General features: G+C 41.4%; 1 protein-coding gene across 6 annotated transcripts in view; it reads right to left on the bottom strand.

Moving 5' to 3' along the window:
• Positions 1-455: 455 nt before the first annotated feature.
• Positions 456-25,691, bottom strand: part of NUP153 (nucleoporin 153) — a 44,471-nt gene continuing 19,235 nt past the window's right edge. For 4 of the 6 annotated variants that reach the window (XM_070747295.1, XM_070747297.1, XM_070747298.1 and 1 more), the window contains exons 12-22: positions 24,588-24,725; positions 22,502-22,585; positions 22,252-22,342; positions 21,800-21,904; positions 20,005-20,640; positions 18,911-19,105; positions 16,484-17,311; positions 6,296-6,673; positions 3,059-3,334; positions 2,147-2,300; positions 456-1,565 (exon numbers count right to left, since the gene is read on the bottom strand). In XM_070747295.1, the coding sequence (XP_070603396.1) occupies positions 1,481-1,565; positions 2,147-2,300; positions 3,059-3,334; positions 6,296-6,673; positions 16,484-17,311; positions 18,911-19,105; positions 20,005-20,640; positions 21,800-21,904; positions 22,252-22,342; positions 22,502-22,585; positions 24,588-24,725 (2,970 nt within the window). In that variant the 3' untranslated portion in view covers positions 456-1,480. The remainder of the gene's footprint in view (positions 1,566-2,146; positions 2,301-3,058; positions 3,335-6,295; positions 6,674-16,483; positions 17,312-18,910; positions 19,106-20,004; positions 20,641-21,799; positions 21,905-22,251; positions 22,343-22,501; positions 22,586-24,587; positions 24,726-25,691) is intronic. The other 2 variants (XM_070747296.1, XM_070747300.1) reach the window with 1 other exon arrangement.

The raw sequence follows: 25,691 nt of genomic DNA, 5'->3' as shown, positions 1-25,691 counted from the left end.
GCACTAGAGTGGCTGTGGAATGGGACAACTCTACACAGGACAATTGAACAAATACAAAAGTTAAATTAATTTCAATGGAGTTGTGGTCAACAAAAAAGGAAATCAGTCCAGAAATTCACAAGTTACAATAGTTTTGACCAAAATGGGGTCACCAATAATAAAAGTAACTGAATGAAATGATTAGCACAGCGTTGCTGTCCCGCGTTGAATTGTTCGATGGTGACTTGGCCATTGCAAGTTGTCCCACAGCAAGTTGATCAAGGCGCATTGTCCTAGACAATAATGCTTAGCAGGAATTGGGGGGAAAGGGGAAGCTAATATGGGCTTGGGGAGGGGGGGGAATGCCAGAAACAACATTTCTATACCACAGACATAAATCTATCTATTGGGAACGTATAAAACATTACTGATTGACTTAGACAAAATGTATGACTGCATTAAAATTCAGACCAGTGTATTTCTTAATTTTTATTGATGGCATTTATCCCATGGTTTTAACATGTTAATTATACTGTAATAAACATGGCTTTAATATTAAACTTTTCCTTATTATCCAAAGTCACCAGAGTCCATTTCTGTAAATATAAAAATATATACTTAACACTTTGTACAATACTGGTTTTTGGTCCAAACAAAAATGGATCAGAAAAGCCAATACATTACTTTAAGAATTCCCAATTTTAAATGTCTTTAATGGATTTAGGCAACTTTGAATAATGAGATTTACATAATAAAATCTGAGACAATACTAAACAAAAGAAATTGCAGTAACACACAAAATTAAAATTTCAAATTCACAGATTTGTTATGTCAAAGTACATAGAGAAACAGAATAATATTTACACATTTGTTTCATAATAAAATAATGAAAAGGCGAGACAGGTGATAAGAAGTAAGAATGAAAATAGAAAGAGCATACTGTATAATTATTGAATGAAATACTAACTAGATCTAACTAGTCCTTAGCATGGACTATTCTTTAACCATTCTTCCTCTAGCAGAAAATTTTAGTGCACTATACACACAACTCGCTCACTTCACACATACATCAGCACAAACTCGGCAAAGAAAATTCATTATCCACATTCTCTATTCTATACAGACTCCCCTCTCTAATATAATTACAATTTTGAACTGTCCATAAACGCAGAAGAGCGCACAAAGTGGGTGCAAACAGAGGTATTATATGAAGCCATTCGCTGTGCAGGCTATATTTATATCTATAGCCAGACCATGCCAAGTCAGGGAAGAAAAACTGTTGGATTCTAAAGTAGTTTTGCTCAAGATCCTCCCTACCACCAATTCTTATTCTTATTCTTATTATTTTTTTAAAAACCTAAATGGGAAGAAAAAAGCGAGCAGAGTTTAGGCAGACCTGGCTTCAGCTAAACCCAACATGAGGTACAATTCAGGAACTGAACAATGCAGGGCAAGCAACTATGATAAGACAGTTGCTGTCTGTAACAATCATTAATTTTTTTTATTTTCTACGTCTAACAGCCGTCTTTATCTTCCGACCAGGCACTGAAGATCCCGTAGAGTGTATACTTTTCGCGTTATTCCTGCTTTGGAGGGGTGGAAAAACCAAGAGTAAGGAACTTAGAATTATATATCTGAAAGTTTTTAATACTGCTAAAGAAACATAAACATAAACATACTGTAAACTAAAAGAGATAAAAGCATTTGTAAATATTTTTCTGAATGCTAAATTAATTGTATAATTTTCAGATAATGCCTCTGAATCTCAACCTTTTTGTTTCAAAAATTGCATTTATCTTTTGAGCTCTATGAGATCAGTTTAAAATACTAATATTCTAAGCATGACATTAACAATGTATTTCTTATATCAGCAAATATAATAACATCTAAAGTTGAAATTAATTTCATTCATTTTCATATAAATCGCATGTCCTTTTCTCAAGCCACCGCTCACTGCTCTGCAGGTTATAAAAAAGCATTCCATAGAAAATATTTATTTATTTATTTATTTGATTTTTATGCCACCCTTTCTCCTTAGACTCACGGCGGCTTACAACATGTTAGCAATAGCACTTTTTAAACAGAGCTAGGCTAAAATAATTTCCAAGCCAAACCAATACAATAAATAACACAATAGTATGTAAATCTGCTTTGACCATTTTCTTACCCCAAATTAAATGATGAAGCCTGAGAAAATGCAAATCCCGAAGAACCTGTTGGCTGTGCTGGTGCCGCTGCACTTGCACCAAAGGTAAATATTCCTGGATTGCTGCTTGAAAAGTTGATATTAGCAGTACTACTTCCAAACTGGAATGCTTGACCTAAAGAGTAAACACCGAGTTTTAATAATACATCCAAAAAGTGTTTTCCTTGAAACAATTAGCTCTCTTAACAGAACATGTTTTTTAGTATTTTCCACAACATCACTTCCATCACAACAAATAAATCTTGATTATATGAACTTCAGAATCTAATTCAATCTTTCCTGCAAAATCTTGTGTTGGAAGTCAGTATGAAGCTGTAAACCACATTTCTGATTTTAATATATTTAAAATGAACATTCAAGGGGAATTAATGTTCAGCTTAAGGAATGTTGCCAAAAAGTCCTGAAATTATATGTCTCAGCATTCTTTTGCTCACTTAAATATTTCCAAACGAATAATCTGAAATTTGGCATTCATAATCTGTATGAATGTTATAGTTTGAACTGACTTCAAACTGTATGTTACAGTTTGAACTGATCTAATAATGTTTGCCACATATGGATGAAGCAGCCATGCAGAAGACAAGGGCAAAGGGGATAAAGCACCAGCCATGCACAGATGAAGAAAACAGCTGGAAATACCATAATGAGAGAAATAAAAAGGATTTCTGCATCCATACTCAGATATAAGGAAAGCATGCCAACATGTCTTACTCAAATCTTACAAAGGTAGCATCTGGAAGTTAAAACAGATATACTAACTCTGATCTTCTTCACCTATTGGGGAGTTTTGGATATGAAAATTTAAAACCAAACATAGGGTTTTATAAAAAAAGATAAACTAGTTACAGAATGAAAAATGTAGTTTGAACTTACCAGTAGTGGGAGCTGTACCTGAACCAAAACCAGGACGTTGGTTAGCTTGTTGCCCAAAGACAGAAGGCTGAGCACTACTAGAAACAGTCCCAAAAGCTGGAGCAGGCAGAGAGCCAGTAGGAAATAATGAAGATGAGGAAAGTGATCCAAAGGTTGGAGTACTGGTCTGGTTGGGGGCTTGGCTTTGACCAAAGGTTGGTGTCTGACTAGCACCAAAAGCTGGACCAGCTGTAGAAACTGAAGATCCAGGGCCAAACACAAAGGAAGAAGAGGAACCTAGAAAAACAAATGAGCAGAATAAACATGGGATGGGGACTGCACATACACTTAAACCTATCTATCATTCCCTTTCAGGATCCACAGTTATGCAAAGGGAAGCGGTGCAAAACATTAAGACAAATAAATAAAACAATAATCTCTCTGACAAAACAGTCTGACATCATCCAAACATGACTTCGTTCTTCCTCATCCTTCTTGACCCATCTATTTTTCCTTCAAATTTAATTCCTTGCTCAATTTCAACTACAGTAATACCTCGTCTTACGAACCTAATTGGTTCCCGGGGGAGGTTCGTAAGACGAAAGGTTTGTAAGACGAAATATTGTTTCCCATAGGAAACAATGTAAAGTCAATTAATCCGTGCAACAACAAAACCCCCCCCCCAAAAAAACACCGCCCTTTTGAAACAGCCGTGGGGCTTCTCGGGGGCCTCCCGAACCCCGAACCCGGAAGTTCGGCAAAGGTTTGGGTTCGGGAGGCCGCTGAGAAGCCCCGCAGCCCGTCTGTCACCTTTTAAAACAGCCGGGGGGCTTCCCGGCATCCTCCTGAACCCGAACGCCAAACCCGAACTTCCGGGTTCGGCGTTCGGGAGGCCTCCGAGAAGCCCCCCGGCTGTTTTAAAAGGTGACAGCCGGGCGGCGGGGCTTCTCGGCGACCTCCCGAACCCCAAACCCGGAAGTTCGGCAAAAGTTTGGCGTTCGGGAGGCCACTGGGAAGCCCTGCCGCCCGGCTGTCACCTTTTAAAACAGCCGGGGGGCTTTTCAGCGGCCTCCCGAACCCGGAAGTTCGGGTTTGGCGTTCGGGTTCAGGAGGACGCTGGGAAGCCCCCCGGCTGTTTCAAAAAGCGACAGCCGGGCGGCGGGGCTTCTCGGCGGCGGCGGGTTCGTAAGAAGAAAAAAGTTCGTAAGAAGAGGCAAAATTTTCCTGAACCCCGGGTTTGTATCTCGGGTTGTTCGTAAGACGAGGGGTTCGTATCATGAGGTACCAATGTACCTCACTTACATGTCTGAATTTGAACATCTGAATTCAGTCCGTATTGATTCAGCATCCATTCAGTCTTGACCTTATTTCTTTTGACATATTCGACTCAGTTCAATATAAGTAGTGCACTCTTATACTCAGCCAGGTTTTCTATTTTTGACATTAATTCTTCATAATGAACTACTTCTTTCCATCAGCACTTGTACATTTTACAATTTCTCAATTTTTCCATTTTAAAATGTTTTACTAAAATATATATTAAGCAATAACTCTTCCTCAATGTTCAACCATTTACTAAATATCCTCAATGTTGAATCATTTTTACAGTGTTGAATATGATATTGAACCATTTGCTAAATACTGTAAAATAAGCTCGAATTGCTCAAGGATCTGCTGATACAGTTCTACAGAGGATTTATTAAGTTTGTCATTTGTATTTCTATAACTGTCTGATTTGGCACAGTAAACAGAACATGTACAGACTTCAACAAATAGTTAGGACTTCAGAGGGGGAAAACACAATTGTAACCAGCTTGTCTTCCATTGAGGACCTGTATATTGTACAAGCCACAAAGAGAGCTGAGAAAATATCTACAGATCCTTCACACCCTGGACATAAAATAAACGGTTTCAACTTCTCCCCTCAGGATGCTGCTATATTAGCCTTGCATGCCAAAAAAACCAAACACAAAGACATACCCCCTCCCCCATGTCATCACTGTGTTAAACACCTAAATCTCACAGCAGTTTTGTGCCTAAAGATATCCTTCTCATTTTTCTCATCTTTGCCACTCACTGCCTTCTCCTGTTGGTATCTTATGATTTATCACTTGCTGTTTGTATTTTAGGATTTTTGATTGCATCTTATGATTTATGATCTATGATTTATCACTTTGTGATTTGTATGTACACTGAGAGCTTATGCACTGGAGACAAATTCCTTATGTGTCCAATCACATTTGGCCAATAAAGAATATTCCTACTTTGTTTCCATAGTACACAGCAAGTTTTTCCTTTAGCAACAAATTTCCAGCTCCATATTCATTTAAAACATACCACAATTCAAGCTTATTCATTTTATCATAGAATTTATAAGTCAACAAAGATATAACCAGGGTGGCGCAGCAGGTAGAGTGCTGTACTGCAGGCCACTGAAGCTGACTATAGATCTGAAGGTCAGTGGTTCAAATCTCATCACCGGCTCATGGTTGACTCAGCCTTCCATCCTTCCGAGGTGAGTAAAATGAGGACCCGGATTGTGGGGGCAATAGCCTAGCTCTGTTAAAAAGTGCTATTGCTAACATGTTGTAAGCCGCCCTGAGTCTAAGGAGAAGGGCGGCATAAAAATTGAATGAATGAATGAATGAATGAATGAATGAATGAATGAATGAATGAATAAAATAACATTTCGGTCTCACATTCACATTTAACTCACTAAACTGCTAAAGAGCAAATATCTCACCCAAACATTATTCCACCTATTATTGAAAAATCCACAAATATGTTAATTATTATAATACTTTAGTTCATTTCTATGATTAGACCAAGAGCGATAGTAAGTGCAACAGAGCATTTGAAAAACCAAACATGCTGTTAAAGAACATATAGCTAGTTGAAGCAGGCAAAATGCAAGATAGAAAAAAAGAAGCTGAAAAAAATCTAGTCGAGTAAATAGAATAATTTCTAAAACCTGATGTAATTGATTAATATAAAAGCTACTGCTATTGTAATAGCTTTTACATAATTCTTAAGCCATCAATAGGATTTAACAAGCTGATGTAACACTAAAGCAATGATTACTTATAATAATATTTTCACTAATAATTGTTTTCCATTGTTACCAAAAAGCCTAGTCATCCCAGAGATAGTCTGTAAATTCAGCCTTTGCATATTTTAATACACTCTCAGAACATTCCATGCAATTTTATTTGGAAACCTAGTTTCTTCTATGGTCACTTTTCTAATGTTCAAGCATACCTGAAGAAGGTGCCGTTGTGGCAGGTGCTGAGAAACTGAAGCCAGTGTTAGCTGTGATGTTAGTGGGGGCGACTGAACCAAACAGGAATGGAACAGGAGTGCTTGTACTGGAAGTGGTTGTTGGTGGCTTGCTGTCTTGAGCGAACCCAAAAGACTGTGTGGTATTTGAATCAGAAGCATTGCCAAAAGCTGAATTGCTCACAGTGTTGTTGGCCTGTCCAAATAAAAAGGCCGGCGGGGGAGCTGAGGAAGAAGTGGTGCTGCTAAATATCGTGCTGCCGCCACCACTGCTACTGCTGCCACCAAGAGAAACACTTGGCACAGAAGTATTAGAAGCAGAGCTCAGGAAGGTGAAAGCCTCCTTTGCTGGTGCTGGATCTAAAAAGTAAAACAAATTATGAGTTAGAAATAAACAATGAACATTGCTTCTGATGCTGTGAAAAGATAAAGGAATCTAAGGGAAGAAAGGATACCCGGGATTATACATCTCTTTGTGAAGTCATTTAGTGAAAAATTCCAAACATGTTTTATACAGAGTACTTGGCAATTTTGCAACTTAATTATATGGTTTAATTTAAAAAAAAAACCTCTATCCAGATCATGGTTTGCTATACTGAAAACATGCTGTATTTGCATGCTTACTCTTGTCTCTTAGTGTCAGGTTTAATAAAAAATGCAGTCTTCTTTTGTTTCAACCATGGTTTTCAGTCAGGTAGGACCAGTAAATTGGTGTTGTAGAGCAGTGATTTTCAACCTTTTTTGAGCGGTGGCACATTTTTTACATTTACGAAACCCTGGGGCACATGGAGTGGGTGGGTGGGTGGGCTAAAAAAAGTTTGGACAAAAAAATTCTTTCTCTCTCTTCCTCCCCCCCTTCGCTCTATTTCTTTCTCCCTCCCTCTTTCTCTCCCTTCCTTCCTCTCTTTTTTGCTCTCTTTCTCTCTCTCTCCCTACGTCCCTCTATGTCTTTCTCTCTCTCTCCTTCCCTCCCTCTCTCTTGCTTTATTTCTCCCTCTCTTTCTCTCTCTCTCTTGCTTTCTTTCTCTTGTTCTCTTTCTCTCTTGCTTGCTTTCTCTCTCTCTTGCTTTCTCTCTCTCTTGCTTTCTCTCTCTCTCTTGCTTTCTTTCTCTCTTGCTTTCTCTTTCTCTTGTTCTCTTTCTCTCTCTCTCACTCTTTCTCCCTCTTGCTTTCTTTCTCTCTTGCTTTCTTTCTCTCTTGTTCTCTTTCTCTCTCGCTCGCTCTTTCTCTCTCTTGCTTTCTTTCTCTCTTGCTTTCTCTCTCTCTTGCTTTTTCTCTCTCTTGCTTTCTTTCTCTCTGAGCTTCGCGGCACACCTGACCATGTCTCACGGCACACTAGTGTGCCACGGCACACTGGTTGAAAAACACTGTTGTAGAGCACAAGCATTTTCCTGAAAAACCTAAGAGGTGGTTCATTGTACAATGATCCCTCGTTTATCGCAGGTGTTACATTCCAGGACCACCCACGATAAACGAAAATTCACGATGTGCCTCACTTTCCCCCTCTCTCTCTTTACCTCTCCTCTCTGCCTCTTTGGGGACCAGCCAGCAGCCTACCCTACTTCTTCTGGGCTTATCCTCATGCAGAACTGTACGGCTTCCTGGTTTTATAGCCGACTGAGCAGGATCGACTCCTTTCATGCACTCCGACTCTCTCTGGCCGGGCTCAGCTGCTGCTAATGGGTCTCTCAAGATGCACCGAGATTGACACCCTACCCAGTTCCCTCCAGCTGCATGCGGGAATCCTCCTCGCGAGGGACTCCCGGAGGCTCCGCTCGCACCATGTTAACCCCAGCAGCAAACTGAGATGCATCGAGTCCGCAAAAGGTGAACCGCGAAATGGTGAGGGATCACTGTACTAACATCCAGGAGGGCAATGTTGAGTGAGAGACTAAAATGGGCCTAGTTAGCTAAATCCACTTTGCAACAAAATCTATTCACTCCATATCCTTTATATAACAATTATTTTGATGTGTGATATTCACACAACAGGACTGAATCAAAACTCCAAAGTCTGAATCATAAATTGCTCTCCCACTATGGACAACTATATTTCACACATTTTAATGCATTCTACTCCCACATATATTCAATGAGATGCAGTGTTATAGATTCTCAAATTCTTCTACGTCAGCAACTTCATAGTATTGCTAGAAAAGGAAATATTATTTCCTTTTCAGCTCTTTTTAAATGCTTCCATGTTGTCAGATGCTCCTTAACAGCAAATTTAATCAAAGCCACATACTATAATTCCTTTCTCTTTAGTTTTTCATATTTTATTCTTGATCCATGATATTTTTCATCTTACAGGTTATTTTTTGGTTTTCTTCCCTACCTTCAAATTCAGTATCTAAATTTAATCAGTAATTCATGTCATAGATTACACCAGGGCCCAAAAGACCTCAAAACATTGCTCTTATTGTGTGTATGCTGTTAGATGCCCAGCAACTTTATGTAAGGTGACCCAGGATGGGCAGCAGGACCCATGAACAGGGCTATTGTTTTTGGCTGCCATATTTTTCGGAGTATAAGCAGCACCCTTTTACCCCCCAAAAGAGGGTGAAAACGTAGGTGTCTTATACACTGAATGTAGCCCACCCAGTCAACCCCACTCTTTGGTTTCTGCCTGCCAGCAATTTACCTCCTTGCAGTGCAGCCCAAAGCCTGATTAACAAAAGCCACTGATTGACTCCCAAACCTCAGCTGATTAATTGAAGTTTCTGGCAAGCCCACTGCTAAAATGAAAATGAAACTAAAGCTGCACGGAGGCAAACTGCTGGAGGGGTCAGACTGTGCAGAAACTGGCTGGGTTTTGCTGCAAGGAGATAGATCAATAATTATAAATGCCTATAGAAAGTACAAATTATTAGACTTATTTTTTAAAGACTGCTTTATTATTAACTTAACAAAATGAATAAGTTTTTTTAAAATAAATGCTTGATCTGAAGAAGCCCAGTACTATTGTATCTTCTTTTAAATAGCAGAGAATAATGTATACTTCCAGAAAGTCACATCAATTTTAACAGAATCTGTACAAGTATAATCTGAAATGTAACAATGTCCTGTTTAGTAATAAGATAAGGCAGCTGAGTTAAACTCTGACTTAGTCGTGTTTGAAGTAGATCTATTTAAATAATTGGGGGGAGTTGGTGTGACTATATTTAAGAAAACTCGCTGGCATTAATATACTTGTTAGTACAGGGTACATGGTTGTTAGGGATTGCCATTGTAAACTGCATATTATACACTTGTACCAAACCTGTACTTAAAGAGTTAATTTATTTATTATTTAGATTTGTATGCCGCCCCTCTCCGCAGACTCGGGGCGGCTAATGTGCACTTAAAGAGTTAACTTGTATTTGAAGAGTTAATATTCAAGTCTGTTTCGTCACTTCCTCATTGAAGCTATAAAAGCTCATTATTCTGCTCAGTCATTTCCTTTTCACTTTGCCTGAGAGAGGGGGAGTTGTGTTTACGCTTCGTGCCTATCTTCTTGTATTAGCTTTGTGCTTATTAGCTATATTGTACTTTGCTTTGTGCTTCTAATTTTGTAATTGATCAGTGCTTATTATCCTGTACTTGCTTCGTGCTTATTCTGGATTGTTTATATTTTGTTTATATGTAAATAATACTTATTTAACTAAGTCTGTGTCTTGACTTTATCACACATCCACGCTCTGTTAAAATTCTCTGCTCGGTGTATGTCGAAGGTCTCATAGCTTAGCTAAACCGAGACATGCCAACAATACTGCCATAATATACATTTCTCCAATTCTTTGCTATTTCTATGGGTCAGACACACATGCACAGAAATAGACAGCAAACAGCGTATATTATCTGTGATGTTTGCTGGGAGAAAGAGGGAGATTTGTTTTTTCCTTGTTTTCCTCCCCCAAAACTAAGGTGCATCTTATACTCCAGTGCATCTTATACTCTGAAAAATACAGTAATTAGCAGGTGCTTGGATTCATTCAGAGGTAGATTCCAATCAGACAGATCCACCTATAGGCAAGATCTTGTAGGGTTAACTGGAATTTGATATTGTGACTGGAGAGGGTTCTCCTGTCTGTTAGCTTGGGCTCTGGCATATTAGATACAGGCCTCCATTGGATGGTCAAAGCTGCCTGGGGAGTAACCTTGAATGAGGAAACGATCCCTCATCATCAAAGAATGTTTTGATTTGCCTTCTCATCAAGAAACCATTGCTGAACACAGCTGTGCTGAACAACTACTGGTGGTAGAGAAAGTGATTGTGCTTCAGCTCCAGAAAACTCTTAAAAAGTGATTGATCTGAAACTATTTTGTTGGGTTTCAGGTCAGAGCTTAGTACAGAGAAAATTCTGACCATGCTTTTTGATGACCTGTGATGAAGCTGGGATAAGGGTGGTGCATCCATTCCTACTGCTTCTTGATCTCTCAGCGCTTTTTAATAGTGTCAACTACCGTAACCTTTTCAACCTGCATATGGAGTCGTTGGCATTGTTCAGTGGTAATTCTCCTCCTTTCTTGCAGCCGGTTTAAATCAATGTTGACAGATGCAAGAGATCATGGCTACAGCCCTTTAATTCCTATCTTAGCTTTTGCAGAGTTTGACATTCTCTCCCTTTCTGCTTAAATCTACCTGGGTGAAGTCATTTGTTAGTTTGGGGTCAGATAATATGCAGATTACATCCTGATATACATCACTTGATTGGCTCTATAAAAGTCTGGAAGCTGGGTGAACATAGACGGGGCAGAAAAGACTCACGCTTAGTTCTGAAAAGATAGAATATTTTATTTGAGCCCCCTAGTTTCAGGGATTATTAATCCTCGATGGAGCTGCATTTTCTTATTAAGAGTCCTCTTGGCCTCCCAACTTCTGTTCAAAGAACAGATGTCAGCTGTGGTCAGACAGGACTTTGCACAGATACATCTAGATTGCCAGTTACAGTAATACCTCATGATACGAACTTAATTGGTGCAAGGAGGAGGTTCGTAAGACGAAAGGTTCGTAAGACGAAACATTGTTTCCCATAGGAAACAATGTAAAGTCTATTAATCCGTGCAACAACAACAAAAAAACCCGCAAAAAAACGCTGCCGCCCGGCTGTCACTTTTAAAACAGGGGGGGGGGCAGCAGCTGCCACAGCCGCCGGCTTCCCCGCCGCTTGCCCGCCCAGGATGCTGACCTGCTGCCTCGCAGGGAAGCCGGGCAAGAGCGATCTTCTGCCGGCCATGGCCGAGCGGCGGGGAATCGCCCATGGCCGGCAGAAGATCGCTCTTGCCCGGCTTCACCGCGAGGCATCAGGTCAGCAAGAGCGATCTTCTGCCGGCCATTGGCGACTCCCCGCCGCTCGCCCATGGCCGGCAGAAGATCGCTCTTGCCCGGCTTCCCCGCGAGGCTTCCCCCCCCCACCGCTGCCGCCCGCTGGCTGCGAGCGCTCTGCCAGGCGGCCAAGAAGCATTCAGGGCGAAGTGACGTGGAGGAATGGGGAGCTGAAACCGGGCGGTTTCAGCTTTCCATCCCTTCACGTCACTTCGCCGCTAAATCGTGTGGCAGCAAACATGCTTTGGGGTTTTGGCTGGGGTAGAGAAGTAGGACCTTCCTAACTCCCTCCCCCCCAGCCAAAACCGCAAAGCCTGTTTGCTGCCACACGATTTAGCCAGGACAGGAGCGAAGTGACGTGGAGGAATGGGGAGCTGAAACCGCCCGGTTTCAGCTTTCCATCCCTTCACATCACTTCGCCGCTAAATCGTGTGGCAGCAAACATGCTTTGGGGTTTTGGCTAGGGGGGAGGGAGTTAGGAAGGTCCTACTTCTCCCCCCAGCCAAAACCCCAAAGCCTGTTTACTGCCACACGATTTAGCCAGGACAGGAGCGAAGTTTGGGTTTGGCGTTTGGCTTCGGGAGATGGCTGGGAAGACGCGCGGCTCTTTTAAAAGGTCACAGCCGGGCTGGGGGGCTTCCCAGCAACCCCCCCAGCCCGGCTGTGACCTTTTAAAACGGCCGTGCGGCTTCCCAGCCATCTCCCGAAGCCCGCCATCTCCCAAGCCCGCGTTTGGGCGGCTGCTGGAAACCCCCCCAGCCCGGCTGTCACCTTTTAAAACAGCCGCGCGGCTTTCCAGCAGCCTTCAAACGCATTGTTCTCTGGACCCCGCCCGCTCAGCCCGGCTGCTGGATTCAAAGTGCCGGGGTGGGGGGGCTGTCGGGACAAGGAGCGAGGGGGCTGCGAAGGGGCGCGCGCGGCAGAGCTCCGGCGGAGGAGCCGCGCACAAAGGCCGAGGCGAGGCTGAGCAGGAGGCGAAGCCAACCAGCGAGGCGGTGGGCTGGGAGCCGCAGGCGAAAGGAGCTCGGGCATTGTTCTCCGGACCCCGCCCGCTCAGCCCCGCGGCGGCCCTTTCCCTCTCGAGGCTGCGGGCGGGGTCCGGAGAACAATGCCCGAGCTCCTTTCACCTGCGGCTCCCAGCCCACCGCCTCGCTGGTTGGCTTCTCCTCCTGCTCAGCCTCGCCTCGGCCTTTGTGCGCGGCTTGTCCCGACAGCCCCCCCACCCCAGCACTTTGAATCCAGCCGCTTCTGCTGGATACGGGCGGTGGGTGGGACAAGCGGCGCGGAAGCCAGGGGCTTGGCAGCTCGCCCCGCCCATCGCCCGTATCCAGCAGAAGCGGCGGGATTCAAAGTGCTGGGGTGGGGGGTGTCCCGACAGCCCCCCCCACCCCAGCACTTTGAATCCAGCAGCTTCTGCTGGATACGGGCGGTGGGTGGGACGAGCGGCGCGGAAGCCAGGGGCTTGGCAGCTCGCCCCGCCCACCGCCCGTATCCAGCAGAAGCGGCGGGATTCAAAGTGCTGGGGTGGGGGGTGTCCCGACAGCCCCCCCACCCCAGCACTTTGAATCCAGCAGCTTCTGCTGGATAAGGGCGGTGGGTGGGACGAGCGGCGCGGAAGCCAGGGGCTTGGCAGCTCGCCCCGCCCATCGCCCGTATCCAGCAGAAGCGGCGGGATTCAAAGTGCTGGGGTGGGGGGGTGTCCCGACAGCCCCCCCACCCCAGCACTTTGAATCCAGCCGCTTCTGCTGGATACGGGCGGTGGGTGGGACGAGCGGCGCGAAAGCCAGGGGCTTGGCAGCTCGCCCCGCCCACCGCCCGTATCCAGCAGAAGCGGCGGGATTCAAAGTGCTGGGGTGGAGGGTGTCCCGACAGCCCCCCCACCCCAGCACTTTGAATCCAGAGAGCTTCTGCTGGATACGGGCGGTGGGTGGGACGAGCGGCGCGGAAGCCAGGGGCTTGACAGCTCGCCCCGCCCACCGCCCGTATCCAGCAGAAGCGGCGGGATTCAAAGTGCTGGGGTGGGGGGTGTCCCAGTCCTGCTGCCTTTTCCCACGCCCGCCGCCGGCCCGATCCTGCGCCTCCTGCTTCCCCCCCCAGCCAAAAATATAAAGGGGTCTCCGGCGGCAGACCGTCTTTGTGTTTTTCACTGGGAGGGGGGAGCAGGAGGACCTTCCTGACTCCCTCCCCCAGCGCCGGACCTCCTGCCCTCCCTCCCAGCCAAAAACCCAAAGCGGCCTCCCGAACGTTTTCCATCTTACGAACCTGCCGCCGCCGCCGAGAAGCCCCGCCGCCCGGCTGTCACCTTTAAAACAGCCGGGGGGCTTCCCAGCAGCTTCCCGAAGCCGAACGCCAAACCCGAACTTCCGGCTTCGGCTTCCGGGAAGCCCCCCGGCTGTTTTAAAAGGTGACAGCTGGGCTGCGGGGCTTCCCAGCAGCCTCCCGAACGCCGAACCCGGAAGTTCGGGTTTGGCGTTCGTAAGACGAAAAAAGTTCGTAAGAAGAGGCAAAAATTTTCTGAACCCCGGGTTCGTATCTCGGGTTGTTCGTAAGACGAGGGGTTCGTATCTTGAGGTACCACTGTACATCTTTTTCTCGATCAGGGTGCCTTTAGATAAGTCACTCATGCCCTGGTCATCTCACAATTGAAATACTGCAATGTGGTCTACATGGGGCTGTCCTTGAAGACCATCTAGAAGTTACAGCAATGTAGTAGCAAAGGCAACACTGGGAAGGCCACATTATGCAAGTCACTCAGAATCTTATACTTCAGCTTAGTGGCTATATAATTCTATAAATGTATATAAATAAATGTGCTTATGAACCCACCACACTGCAAATTACAGTGGTTATCAGCTGGCTTCCAAGTGCAATTCAAGGTATTGGTTATCCCATTTTTAAATAAATATATTTTTGTTAATCTTTTAATCTTTTTTAATAGAAGTAATGAATGCTTTCAAATTTTAGCTTCTTTCTCTAAGGTTATATCATAATTGTCTGTTTCCATTATCTATTTTTTCTAATAATTAAGCTTATGAATCACAAGAGCATTTTGTTCCAATTTCAGCAAAAAGTCCAGAAAGGATTCCCAGTCCCTAACTACTGTAATTATTGTCTTTTCTCAAACCAAATAAGTTGATTTTGTATCTCTGCAAATTCTGTCACCTTCATCATCGATTCCTCTATTTTAGTATTTCAGGGATTTTAATAATCTCATTGCAATGCACAAAAACAATTATCCTTAAGTCTATAAGTCTTTTCCAATTGTTTGTCCAAGTAAAGCTCTGGTTTTAGTTGAATATTAGTCTTTAAAATGTTTTGTATTAATGTTTGTTTTTGAACCTGGAGTACTATTTATCACTTTTGAAACCCTTCACAACATAGGGCCTGGCTCTCTGAGGGACTATCTCCAATTGTTTCTGCCCATCCCCTATGATAACAGCAAAGTGGGTCAAATCCAAATCCCATCAATTAAACAGTGTTATTTTGTCACCACAGAAATCATGCTTATTCTGCTGCAGCCCTTGCCCTCATGAATGGAATCTCCCTGGAGATTGGCATAGCTCTCACCCTTGTGACATTTAGCTGGTTATTCTCTGGAACCTTAGGATAAAGTGATTGGGGAAACCATTTGTTATGTTTAATAAATGGCCTGGTGTACTGTTTTCCTAGTTGGCCAAGGTTCTTTTTACTCGTATCTCTATGTGTGTTTTTTCTATTTGAAGCTGCCTTGACACATGGAGGAGTTAGGGCAGCTTCCGAATGAGAAAAAACAAACAAATGCTCAGGATACACATATTTATGTATGTCTTCTTTGTACCCTCCTGCCTGCCCAGAAGTTTAAAAGCATGCAAGTGCAAGTAGAGAAATGCCTTTGGAAAGCGTTGGCTCAATGGCCTTGAAACGGAGATGAGCATTCCCCTCTGTAGTTGGCAACGACTAGAGGAGTAAAATTTTACCTTTATTTACCCTTTACCTCTTAGTACCCACACAATAGGAAACTTTTTCATTAACTAATTTGCAATCAGGGCATTGTTGCATATGTCTTCCTGCTCCTTTAAAAATCTTTGTTCTCAATTACACTATATGTTCTGCACATACTTGATCATGTTTTCCCCTTGTTGTTTCTACATTGATTTCCTCTTCCATCTTTTATCTATTTTAAGTTGGGACTGAATTTTGTGTCTTCATTCTCTTGCTCCTTGCTATCTCTTTTCCCTTGTAATAAATAATAATAATAATGATACTATAATTGCAACACCTCGGTTTAGTGAGTCATTTCCACTATAGTTCCTTAAATAAGTTCAGCTTCTAAATAATAAGTAATTATTAAAGATATGCCTTCCCCTAAGGTTAAACTTATATCATATTATAAAAAAACACCCCTTCCTTTTATTTTTTTTAATTTGGCTTTAGATTCTCTTGCCTACATTAGGAATTCTGAAAATAGTACATTTATAGTGAAAAACAAGTATGTTCCATTATATGAGAACAGTCTTGCCAAGTATGGGCATCCAAGCCTACACAGGGATAATTTTCAGTTTTTAGTTTAATATTGCAACTTGAATGGAAAACAGTGGGTTGTAGATTTAATTTTAGTTCTTCCCATTAGATTTTTCATTTATTGGATAAATCTGTTTTCTGGTTCTATTAGGCTTTTCATAATAGGTACTATAGTTTGGTTCACTTCTGTTCTGTTGAAGTTCATCGCTCTTTTAGTGATGAATTTGCAACTGTGAATCAATATTCTCAAAGTCTTTCTTTCAGAGGTAAATCTAAGTAATCAGCCAATTTAATATTACCATTAATCAAGGTGATAAAAAGCATGAAATAAAAACTTGAGAATTCAATGAATTTTTGCCACCTACCTGCAGAACTTGCTTGTGCCCCAAATGCAAATGTTTTTATTTGTTGTTCAGCTGGTTTCTCAGCAGGTTTTGCCAAGCCAAAATTAAATGTAGATTTTACTGTGCCATCTTTGGTTTGTTCTGTTTTCGCAAATGAAAACATGGGTTGTGCCTTTGACTCTTCGCTCTCTGCTTTCTTTCCAAACACTAATGGAGTAGAAGAGGCACCCACCTCCTGCTTTCCATCTGTCCTTCTCAGAGTAAGCGGTTGGGCATTCCCAGGGTCTATATTACCAAAGGTAAAGCCACCTTTTGCTGAAAGTGCTTCCTTTTTCTCCTCTGATTTCTTAGAGGAAAAGGGACTTCCTGCAATTTCCTTCTCCTCTACATTTCCAAATTTGAAAGTACTTATTCCAGTTTTTTTCTCAGATGTAGCTGTGGTTCCTATAGAACTTGTGCCAAAAGTGAAACCTCCTAAATCTGGCTTGCTAGGTCCATCTTTCTTCTCTTGTTGTCCAAGGTTAGCTATTCCAAATTGAAATGATGCAGTAGATGAACTGCTAGCTCCAGCAGGAAGTCCAAAACTGAAAGTGGTGGTGTTCTTTCCTTCTTTCACACTTTCCTCAGATTTGGACTCTGAAGAAAAGCTTCCTGATTTGGAGCCTTCGTTTTTAGAAAATTTAAAGCCTCCTGAAGGACCCGGATCAGATGTAGTACCAAATTTGAATCCTGCCGGTTCTCCAAATTTCAAATTTTTTCCTGCAGTCTGAGATAATTCTGATGATGGTGGTGACTGAATACCAAATTTAAATGAAGGAGCAGATGGTTCGGAAGTGGCTGTATTAAAACCTGCAATTGATAAATGGAATTTTAATTTAATACATTTCAAGTTTTAATATAGTCTTAAACAATCTGGTGTATTTTAAGGGCACCGATAAACCTTGCTTACCAATTACTCATTCAATGATCATTTGAAGTTATGATGGTGCTGAAAAGAGTTTATGATTGGTTCACAAACTTCTAGGCTTTACAGCAGTAGTCCCCAATCTTTGCACCTTAGAGGCCTGCCTTGCGGAAGGGGAGACCAACCGGTGAGTGTGGCAGCCTGGGGACCCCTTTTTCACATTGTCCTCAGTCACATGATCACAATTCAGTCACTTGGCAACTAGCACACATTTACAATGGTTGGCGCATCCGTCAGTCACATAATCACCATTTGTGATCTTCACAGTCAGTTTCTAACAAACTCACTCCATGGGGACACCAAAAGGGAGTTGTAAGCCGTGGTAACATCCCTTAAAAACTTGTGGTGATTCACTTAACTGCAAGTGGAACTAACAATATAAATTGGGTATAGTCACATGCCATTTCACTCTATAAGCATGTCATTTAGCAATAGAGTTGCAATCTTCTTGGCATTTTTTTAGCAATGGTTTCTCACTACTTTTTTCTGTGAAAATATATATCACTTTTATTCAGAATCAATCCCCATTTGCTTAAATCACTCTCCCCCACAGCTGAAAAACATAATAGTCAATTTAAGTTAGTCATTTATCTCACTGCAGATCTATCTACACAATTGTCTTCTTCACTCTCCTTCTCTCATACACATATACCCAGGCAGAGTGAATAAAAATCTTTGATTTTTTTAAAAACATTTTTTTAAAAACATTTTTTTAAATTTAAATCTTTTTTTAAATCAAATTAATTTTAATAAAATGTTGGAGAAAAATATATCTAAAGATAGTTTTCTATTTAAAATACATTAATAATTTAGTTTATTCAGCATGAAATGGAGTTTAGTTACGTAGCATGAGGCTGTATATTCTGCAATATTAGGACTCTTGGTAAGTCAACAGCCGGTCCGAGGAGGAGCCACTGAAGGACAAAGATGACAGTTGGTCTTTTAAAATTATGATTTAAATTGAGTTGATTTAAATCAAGTCTTTTTACTAGTGATTTAAATTGTGATTTAAATCAATTTGATTAAATCAATTCCACATACCAGGTCTGCAATCTTTTCTTTACTGACCTTACTCCAGGCTTAGCCAATCACTACCTCCTGTTCTCTGTAATCTTCAAATCTAACTCCTACAATTATTTACCTTAAACTGTATCCTTGATTCCCCAAGTCCATTTTACCCTCCTTTCTCCTGCTATTATCTCTTAAGACTGTGAAATAAATATTCATTTGCAGTTCAAAGATCTTCAGAAAAGGCATCCCTTTGGTTTTGACTGCAAGAACTTGTTAATTTAAAGGATTGAGGAGCAAAAACACAGATATTCGCTTACAATGGAAATCACACTGAAATGCTGATTTGAAAAGACTTTGAAATCCAATATTGTATTCTACTGGAAATAATACAAGAAGGGCACTTATCTGACTTAAACCTATTATTTCTAGCACAACAAATAACATAAATAAAAAAGCTTACTTTATTTACATACCTTTGAATTCAGTTTTGTGGCCTGGTTTTGAACTCTCACAAGCTACACATTTAGTTGCATCTGCTTTGTTTTGTACTAAGCATGTTTCACAGTCCCAGCTTCCCTCTGGTTTCTTGAATTTGTCTAAATTCAAAAATCCTCCAGAAAGAGTAGGTAAAGATGAAACGCTGCCACTGACCACAGGTACTGAACTCCCTAAGCAATAAAACAAAAAATTATATAAAGCAACAATTAGCAAAAGGCACATTCCAGAAAACTGCTAATTTAAAATAAACTAACAGCTGCTTCATAGGAAGAAATTGCAAATACCTCCTGAGCATAGAATCAATATTCATAATTTAAATGCAAACTAGTTTTCCAGATTTGTTACAATAAAATACATGAGAATGGAGGGGGAGAGTTAAGAAAGATTACTTATATGGACTTAAACTCATGCAGAATAGGTGGTGCCAAGCTATCAAATAAATAGATGTTTTGCTTTACTGTCAAAATAAAAATCCAGAATGAATCTAGAATTCTTGAGAAACTGGCTAACATATTAGCTAAGGAATTCTTAGAGGAGGAACAAGTCTTATGTCCAATTTCAACTGGGCAATGATTTCTAAAGATAAATTCAGGATAAAAATCTTTAAATTAAGAATCACTTAACAGAGATTGTTTTCAGTTTTCTCATCTATGGCCTCTATTACATGGCATTATTACGTATCACCTTTGTCGTCGTCCCCCCCCCCCCCCCGGCATACACATTATCTGAATCTATGTACCATTCCCTATCTTGGTATTTGGCAGTGTAATAAAATCTTGTACTATAATTAAACATAAATATGGTCATTATTAGGGCAAAGAATAAAAAAAATACAATTCTAAAAGCATGCTACACATATTTTAACAGTAAAATATTCTAGTATATTTTCAGTGGTGTCCTAGACTTTATTTTTTTAAATAAATTACTTAATAGTGTAGTCTTGTACATGTTGAAGAAAGTTCCATGTAACTCAGTGTTGTTTTACTTTCCAGTAACTGTGTATAGGATTCTAACTTGGAGCAAATACTTTTTTCTGATACAATTTTCAAATACTGTACCGCAAATTTACCTGCTTTGTCTGATTGACAGGCCACACACCGGTTGTTCTCTTCCAGATTTGACACTAAGCACACAGAACACTCCCAAGCACCTTTCGGCTTTTTGAATTTGTCTCCAAATCCTAAAGTGTTTGTAACATTAGTAGAACTAGAAGAGGAAGACACTGTTGTAGTTGCATTGTCTGTGCCAAAAGGCAACACCAGAGCTTGTTTTACTCCTGTTCCAGGTTTTGGTGTTTCACAGGCCACACATTTTGTAGTTTCTGATCTGTTCTGGACCAAACAGGTATCACAGTCCCAAGTTCCAGCTCCTGCCTTAAACTTATTCCCAAACCCCTGTGCTCCTGTTGAAGAAACTACTGATTTGCTGTTGATGTTCTGAGTCAAAGTCTCAGTCTGTTTAGTATCACTGGATGTTGGCACTTTTGTAATTTGACAGGGTGTACATTTATTTTCTCCCAATTTGTTCTGGGTAGGACTTGTGTCATGTGGCCAATGCATTGGTATTTGCTTCGTAGGATCTCCAAGTCCTGAAACAGCTCCAGAAAAATTACTTATTGCAGGCCTTGTGTAAACTACTGTGGTTGTTTCAACATATGGTGTGATTGATGATGAGGATGTTGATAAACTCGTCGGGGAAGCAAAATCTACGAAAAAACCCCCAGAAAAGAACCTTAAGTTTCCAGCAAAAATTCTTTTGAAACTAACTATTTAAAACTATCAACATTTTAGTAACAATATGCACTTATTGAATTCCCTAAGATTTCCTTTGCTAACCACTCTCCTGAAAATAAGATTTTATTAAAATGTCCTTAAAAATATGCAGTATGAGCTTCCTTTAAAATACTTAGCTGGGAAAAGAAACAAAACACATTTTAAATGAATAAACATATAAAATATATCCTGTATTATACAATGTTCCCTCTAAATAATATCTCTATTGCTTTCTCTCTCTCTTCCTCTCCTTTTCTCTCTCTTGCTTTCTTTCTCTCACACTCTTTCTCTCTCTTGCTTTCTTTTTCTGTCACTTTCTCTCTCTCTCTCTTGCTTGCTTTCTCTCTCTCCTCCTTTTTCTCTCTCTCTCTCGTACACCATGCCGGCAACAGAGAGAAAGAGAGAGAGAGCGGAGGGTAGCTTGCCGGTCCACGGCTCCCTGGATGAGCGGCCCTGCATGGCCCCAGCGCCGGACTCCGCCATTGCCTCTGCCCCCATCTGGCTCTGCAGGTTAGAGGCAGCAGCCACGTCCACCCCTTCGCCCTCCCAGGCATCCACGGCACCCAGTGCCCGGCCCTGCAGTGCCTCTGCATAGCGGGGCGGACCCCTACCTGCAGGAACGGATGGTGGGGTGCCGCAAAGGGCCGCATTTGAAGGCCGCCACGGCGTTGTTGTTGTTGTCATGGCACAAAGCCACGCACAGTTCCGGATCGCTCACTTCTCCGGCCAGCAAAGCGGCGCATTTGAGAAGGGCGCATTTAAAAAGTGCGCCACTTTCCCGGGCAGCCGGCTTTGCTGGTCGGAGAAGCGAGCGATCCGGAACTGCGTGGCTTTGCACCACTTCAAAAGTTTCTGCGTAGGGGGGGTCCTAATGGCTGCGCGGGCGCGTGCCCGCACAGCTTAGAGGTAGCAGTGGTATTATATAGGATGTTCTTGATATAATAATAATAACAACCACCACCACCATCATAATCACCTTACAATCAGCATACATTTACAGCTTCTTCATATGTTAAATTATTTTTCTTAAGAATGCTTAGAAGAAAGCAAGTTATTACTTCCATATAATTAAAATGTCATCTATTGACTCACCAGGACTTTTTAAAATATCCAGAACACTCCCTTCTTTTAGGATTTTTGCAGGCTTAAAAGGACCATCATATTCATTTTCTTCCTTATTGCTTATGCTGTTGACAGCTGTTGATGGAAAAAATTTGAACAGCCATTTGCCTTGAGCAAATATACATCAGATAATGGACTCATTATTACAAGAGAGTTCATGAACAAACTTTTATAATTAGCAGTTTTATACTGTCATACAAGTTAAACAATCTTTATTAGAAGATTATGAAAGCCTGGAATAAAGTTTTACCCAAACTGAATGTATGCTTAAGAAATTATTTAAAATTGGAAAATATTTTCATTTTTGAAGGAATAGTTAATAAATTGTAACCACTATTTTTCTCAATTTCTTTTGAGCTAGCAATATTAGCACCTGATTTCTCAGTCAAGAGAAAAATCCCATATTAAATGCATAAAATTACCTGAATTAATTTGGGATGAAAATGAAGTATTCCGGGATCCTGAAAGGTCAGATGATTTTGCAACAGGAGCACTAAATTTATATCCACCAATCTGACAGAAATAAATATTAAATGTCAAAAGAGAAGTTGAATAGACCTATCCTATAAATAAGACTAGCAAGCAGACCTCTACTTCTGAATTTTAAACCATTTTGTTTTCTATTATTATCATCTTCCCTTGCCATAAAATCACACATGCATTATTACTTACAGATACTGGAGGCAACATTTCTGCTTCAGTAGATTTTACAATTGGAGATGAAAATTTGAATACAGGACTGCTAGCTGGCTGTACCTAATTTAAAAAAATCCAAATATTAAACAGCTACCCTGAAGTAGCGGTCCCCAACCTTTGTGACTTGGTGGCCCAGTGGGAGGGGGTGAATGGGCTGCACAAGCACAATGCAGCACTTGTGTGAGTGGCAGGCCAGCATGCATGCATACAGCTCGACTTGTGTGAGTGGTGGGTCGACGTGAATGCCCAGATAGTGCTCACCAACCCACCACTTGTGCAAATTGAGCTTGTGCACATGCATGCACACTCTAGCCAGCCACTCAAATTGCCCAATTCCAAATAGGCCACAGCATGGTAGTGGATCGAGGCCCAGGGGTTGGGGACTCCTGCTTTAAAGTACAGTGTTCCCTCGATTTCCGCGGGTTCGAACTTCGCGAAGTCTATTCCACGGTTTTTCAAAAATATTAATTAAAAAATACTTCACGGGTTTTTTCTCATATACCACGGTTTTTCCCGCCCGATGACGTCATATGTCATCACCTAACTTTCGTCCGCCTTTAATAAATATATATTTTTAATAAACTTTAATAAATAAACATGGTGAGTAATAATCTAACTGGTTGCTAAGGGAATGGGAAATTGCAATTTAGGGGTTTAAAGTGTTAAGGGAAGGCTTGTGATACTGTTCATAGCCAAAAATAGTGTATTTACTTCTGCATCTCTACTTCGCGGAAATTCGACTTTCGCGGGCAGTCTCGGAACGCATCCCCCGTGAAAATTGAGGGAACACTGTATATAATTAGTCATCATTTAATTAGAAATGAACACATACAATTAGGAGATTTTGCTGTGAAACAAAGGATGCTCTGCATTCTCAAACAAAATGCATTCTTTTCTGGTGCATCAAAGGAGACTTTATGCAATATGGAACAAACTATGTTTAATGTCAAATCCTTTTCAAAAACAGGCTGAAATTGTTGAAGTTATTATTTAAGGGAATATATATTGCAGTCCTGCATTGTTGACCTGGAAATAAATCTCTTGTATGGGATTATGCTGTATTCTATAAATCTGGATGGAGGATTCATACTGATTTCTGTGAAATTTAACAAAACTGGAATTGTTGTATGAGGATTATATTGCATAAAAGGATGATAAATTCATAGATATGTTTCTTTTTGTTTATAAAACCTGCCAGTTCATGTTTTGTTTGATAGGTGCAAGAGCTTAGAAGGTAAGACAGAAATAGAATAGATGCTAGTTGCATTACCTGTTATCAGAGGCCAAATGTCAGCCAGCTTATCATTGTGGCCAATATATACAAATATTAAGAAGAAATATTATTTTTTTATTGAAATACTTACATGAAAACTTTATTACGGTTATGAACTTAAAATCAAAATACAGGTAGTCCTCAATTTACGACCACAATTGAGCCCAAAATTTATGTCACTAAATGAGAAATTTGTTAAGTGAATTTTGCCCCATTTTATGACTTTTCTTCTCATATTTGTTAAGTTGTTAAATTAGTAAAAATAATTGTAAAGTGAATCTGATTTCTTCATTGATCTTGCTTGTCAGGACACAAAAGGGATTACACGAGCCCAGAACACTGCAACCGTCATAAATGTGAGTCAGTTGTCATGCATCTGCATGTAAATTACGTGACCATGGAGATGCTGCAATGGTCGTTAAGTGTGAAAAATGGTCAATTCCCTTTTTTTCAGTGATGATGTAACTTTGAATGATCACTAAGCGAAATGTTGTAAGCCAAAGACTACCTGTACATCACACACAGTCTATTTACTCAAGAACTAGGAAATCTGCTAGTTCTCCAAAAACTAAGGCCAGTGTTCATAAATTATGGATTGCTGACATTTTTGTAGTGCATTGGTTATTAGACTATACTGTATTAGTCTATACAGTTTATTATGGAAATATAAATCAGCTAGTCAAAGAAAATGTGAAATGACAAAACTCCAAAGCCTGATGAAGGTACAAATCAGATTAAGGTAGAAAGGATAGACAGAAAATAACTACGGGTACTTTATACACAATTTACCTTGTTAGTCACTGGTTGGGCAGCACTGGGAGTTAAGGATGAACCAGAAGAACTAGCCAGAGGGCCAAAGCTGAATTTTGGCAGTGATGATGTACTAATGGGCAGAGAAATTTCTGGTAGTGCTGGCATCTCCATCTCCTAAAATTGAAGTGTCAAGTTGTTATTTTTCAAATTCCACAAAATTCTATATTTTAAGTTCAGGCCTGCTTATTTCTAAAGATAATTAAAGCAATTTAGCCAAAAATTGAAAAAAATGTCAATCTAAATGAGAAGTAATTCAAACATCTAAAAAAATATCTAAAAAGAATATTCATGACAGAAAATTTGCAAGATGTGACGTTTTTATACTTCAAATGTCTGTTTTATCCCTCATGGGATAAATTGAGATTTCTCCCGAAGTGCTTGCTACAATATCCCTTATGATGTACCTGCCTCTGTAAACCCACTGGATCGGCTCATTCATAGCCATTCAAAGACCACTGCCCCATCCCACATATCATCACTGCCTAGTGCAGATTCTTTCCCAGGTTCTAATTGCCTTTTCTGTTGCAGTACAGAAGAAATAGGAATCTAATTGTGCTAAAAAAGGAGCCACTTTGGTACTTAAGTGGTTTAAAATACAGTGATCCCCCGTTTATTGCGTCCCCAACCATTGCGAACAGGGTACTTCGCTATTTTTCAACCCGGAAGTCAAAAATACCATCTACGCATGCGTGCCGGGCACGCATGCGTAGATGGCAGCGGCTTCCCTGGGTCTTCCCCCTCTTGCTGGCGTCAGCGAGGAGTTTCCCCACCGCCCACGCAAACTCCTCGCTGCCGCTCGCCCGCCCTTCGCCTGCCCACGCCGTTCGCTCCCCCCTCTTGCTGTCGGGAGGGCGAGAAGCCCTCCCCAGCACCCGCTCGCCCGCCCTTCGCCCTGGCGGAGAAATTCCAGCCCCCACCTGGTCCCGCCCGATCCTCCTCCCTGAGGCAGCTCGCCCTCCCATGGCCGCTTCCTCCACCCTCTATTGCAAGCCTCTCTCCTCCCATATTCTGCCCCCCTCCCAGCTTCCAAGCCGCATTCGCCTTCCTCCGCCACCACCAGCATCCAGCTCCCGGCCAAGC

The sequence above is a fragment of the Erythrolamprus reginae genome, chromosome 3 (assembly GCF_031021105.1).
Source record: "Erythrolamprus reginae isolate rEryReg1 chromosome 3, rEryReg1.hap1, whole genome shotgun sequence".
NCBI lineage: Eukaryota > Metazoa > Chordata > Lepidosauria > Squamata > Dipsadidae > Erythrolamprus > Erythrolamprus reginae.
Note: the sequence above shows the minus strand (reverse complement) of the source record. Positions and strands in the feature narration are given on the sequence as shown.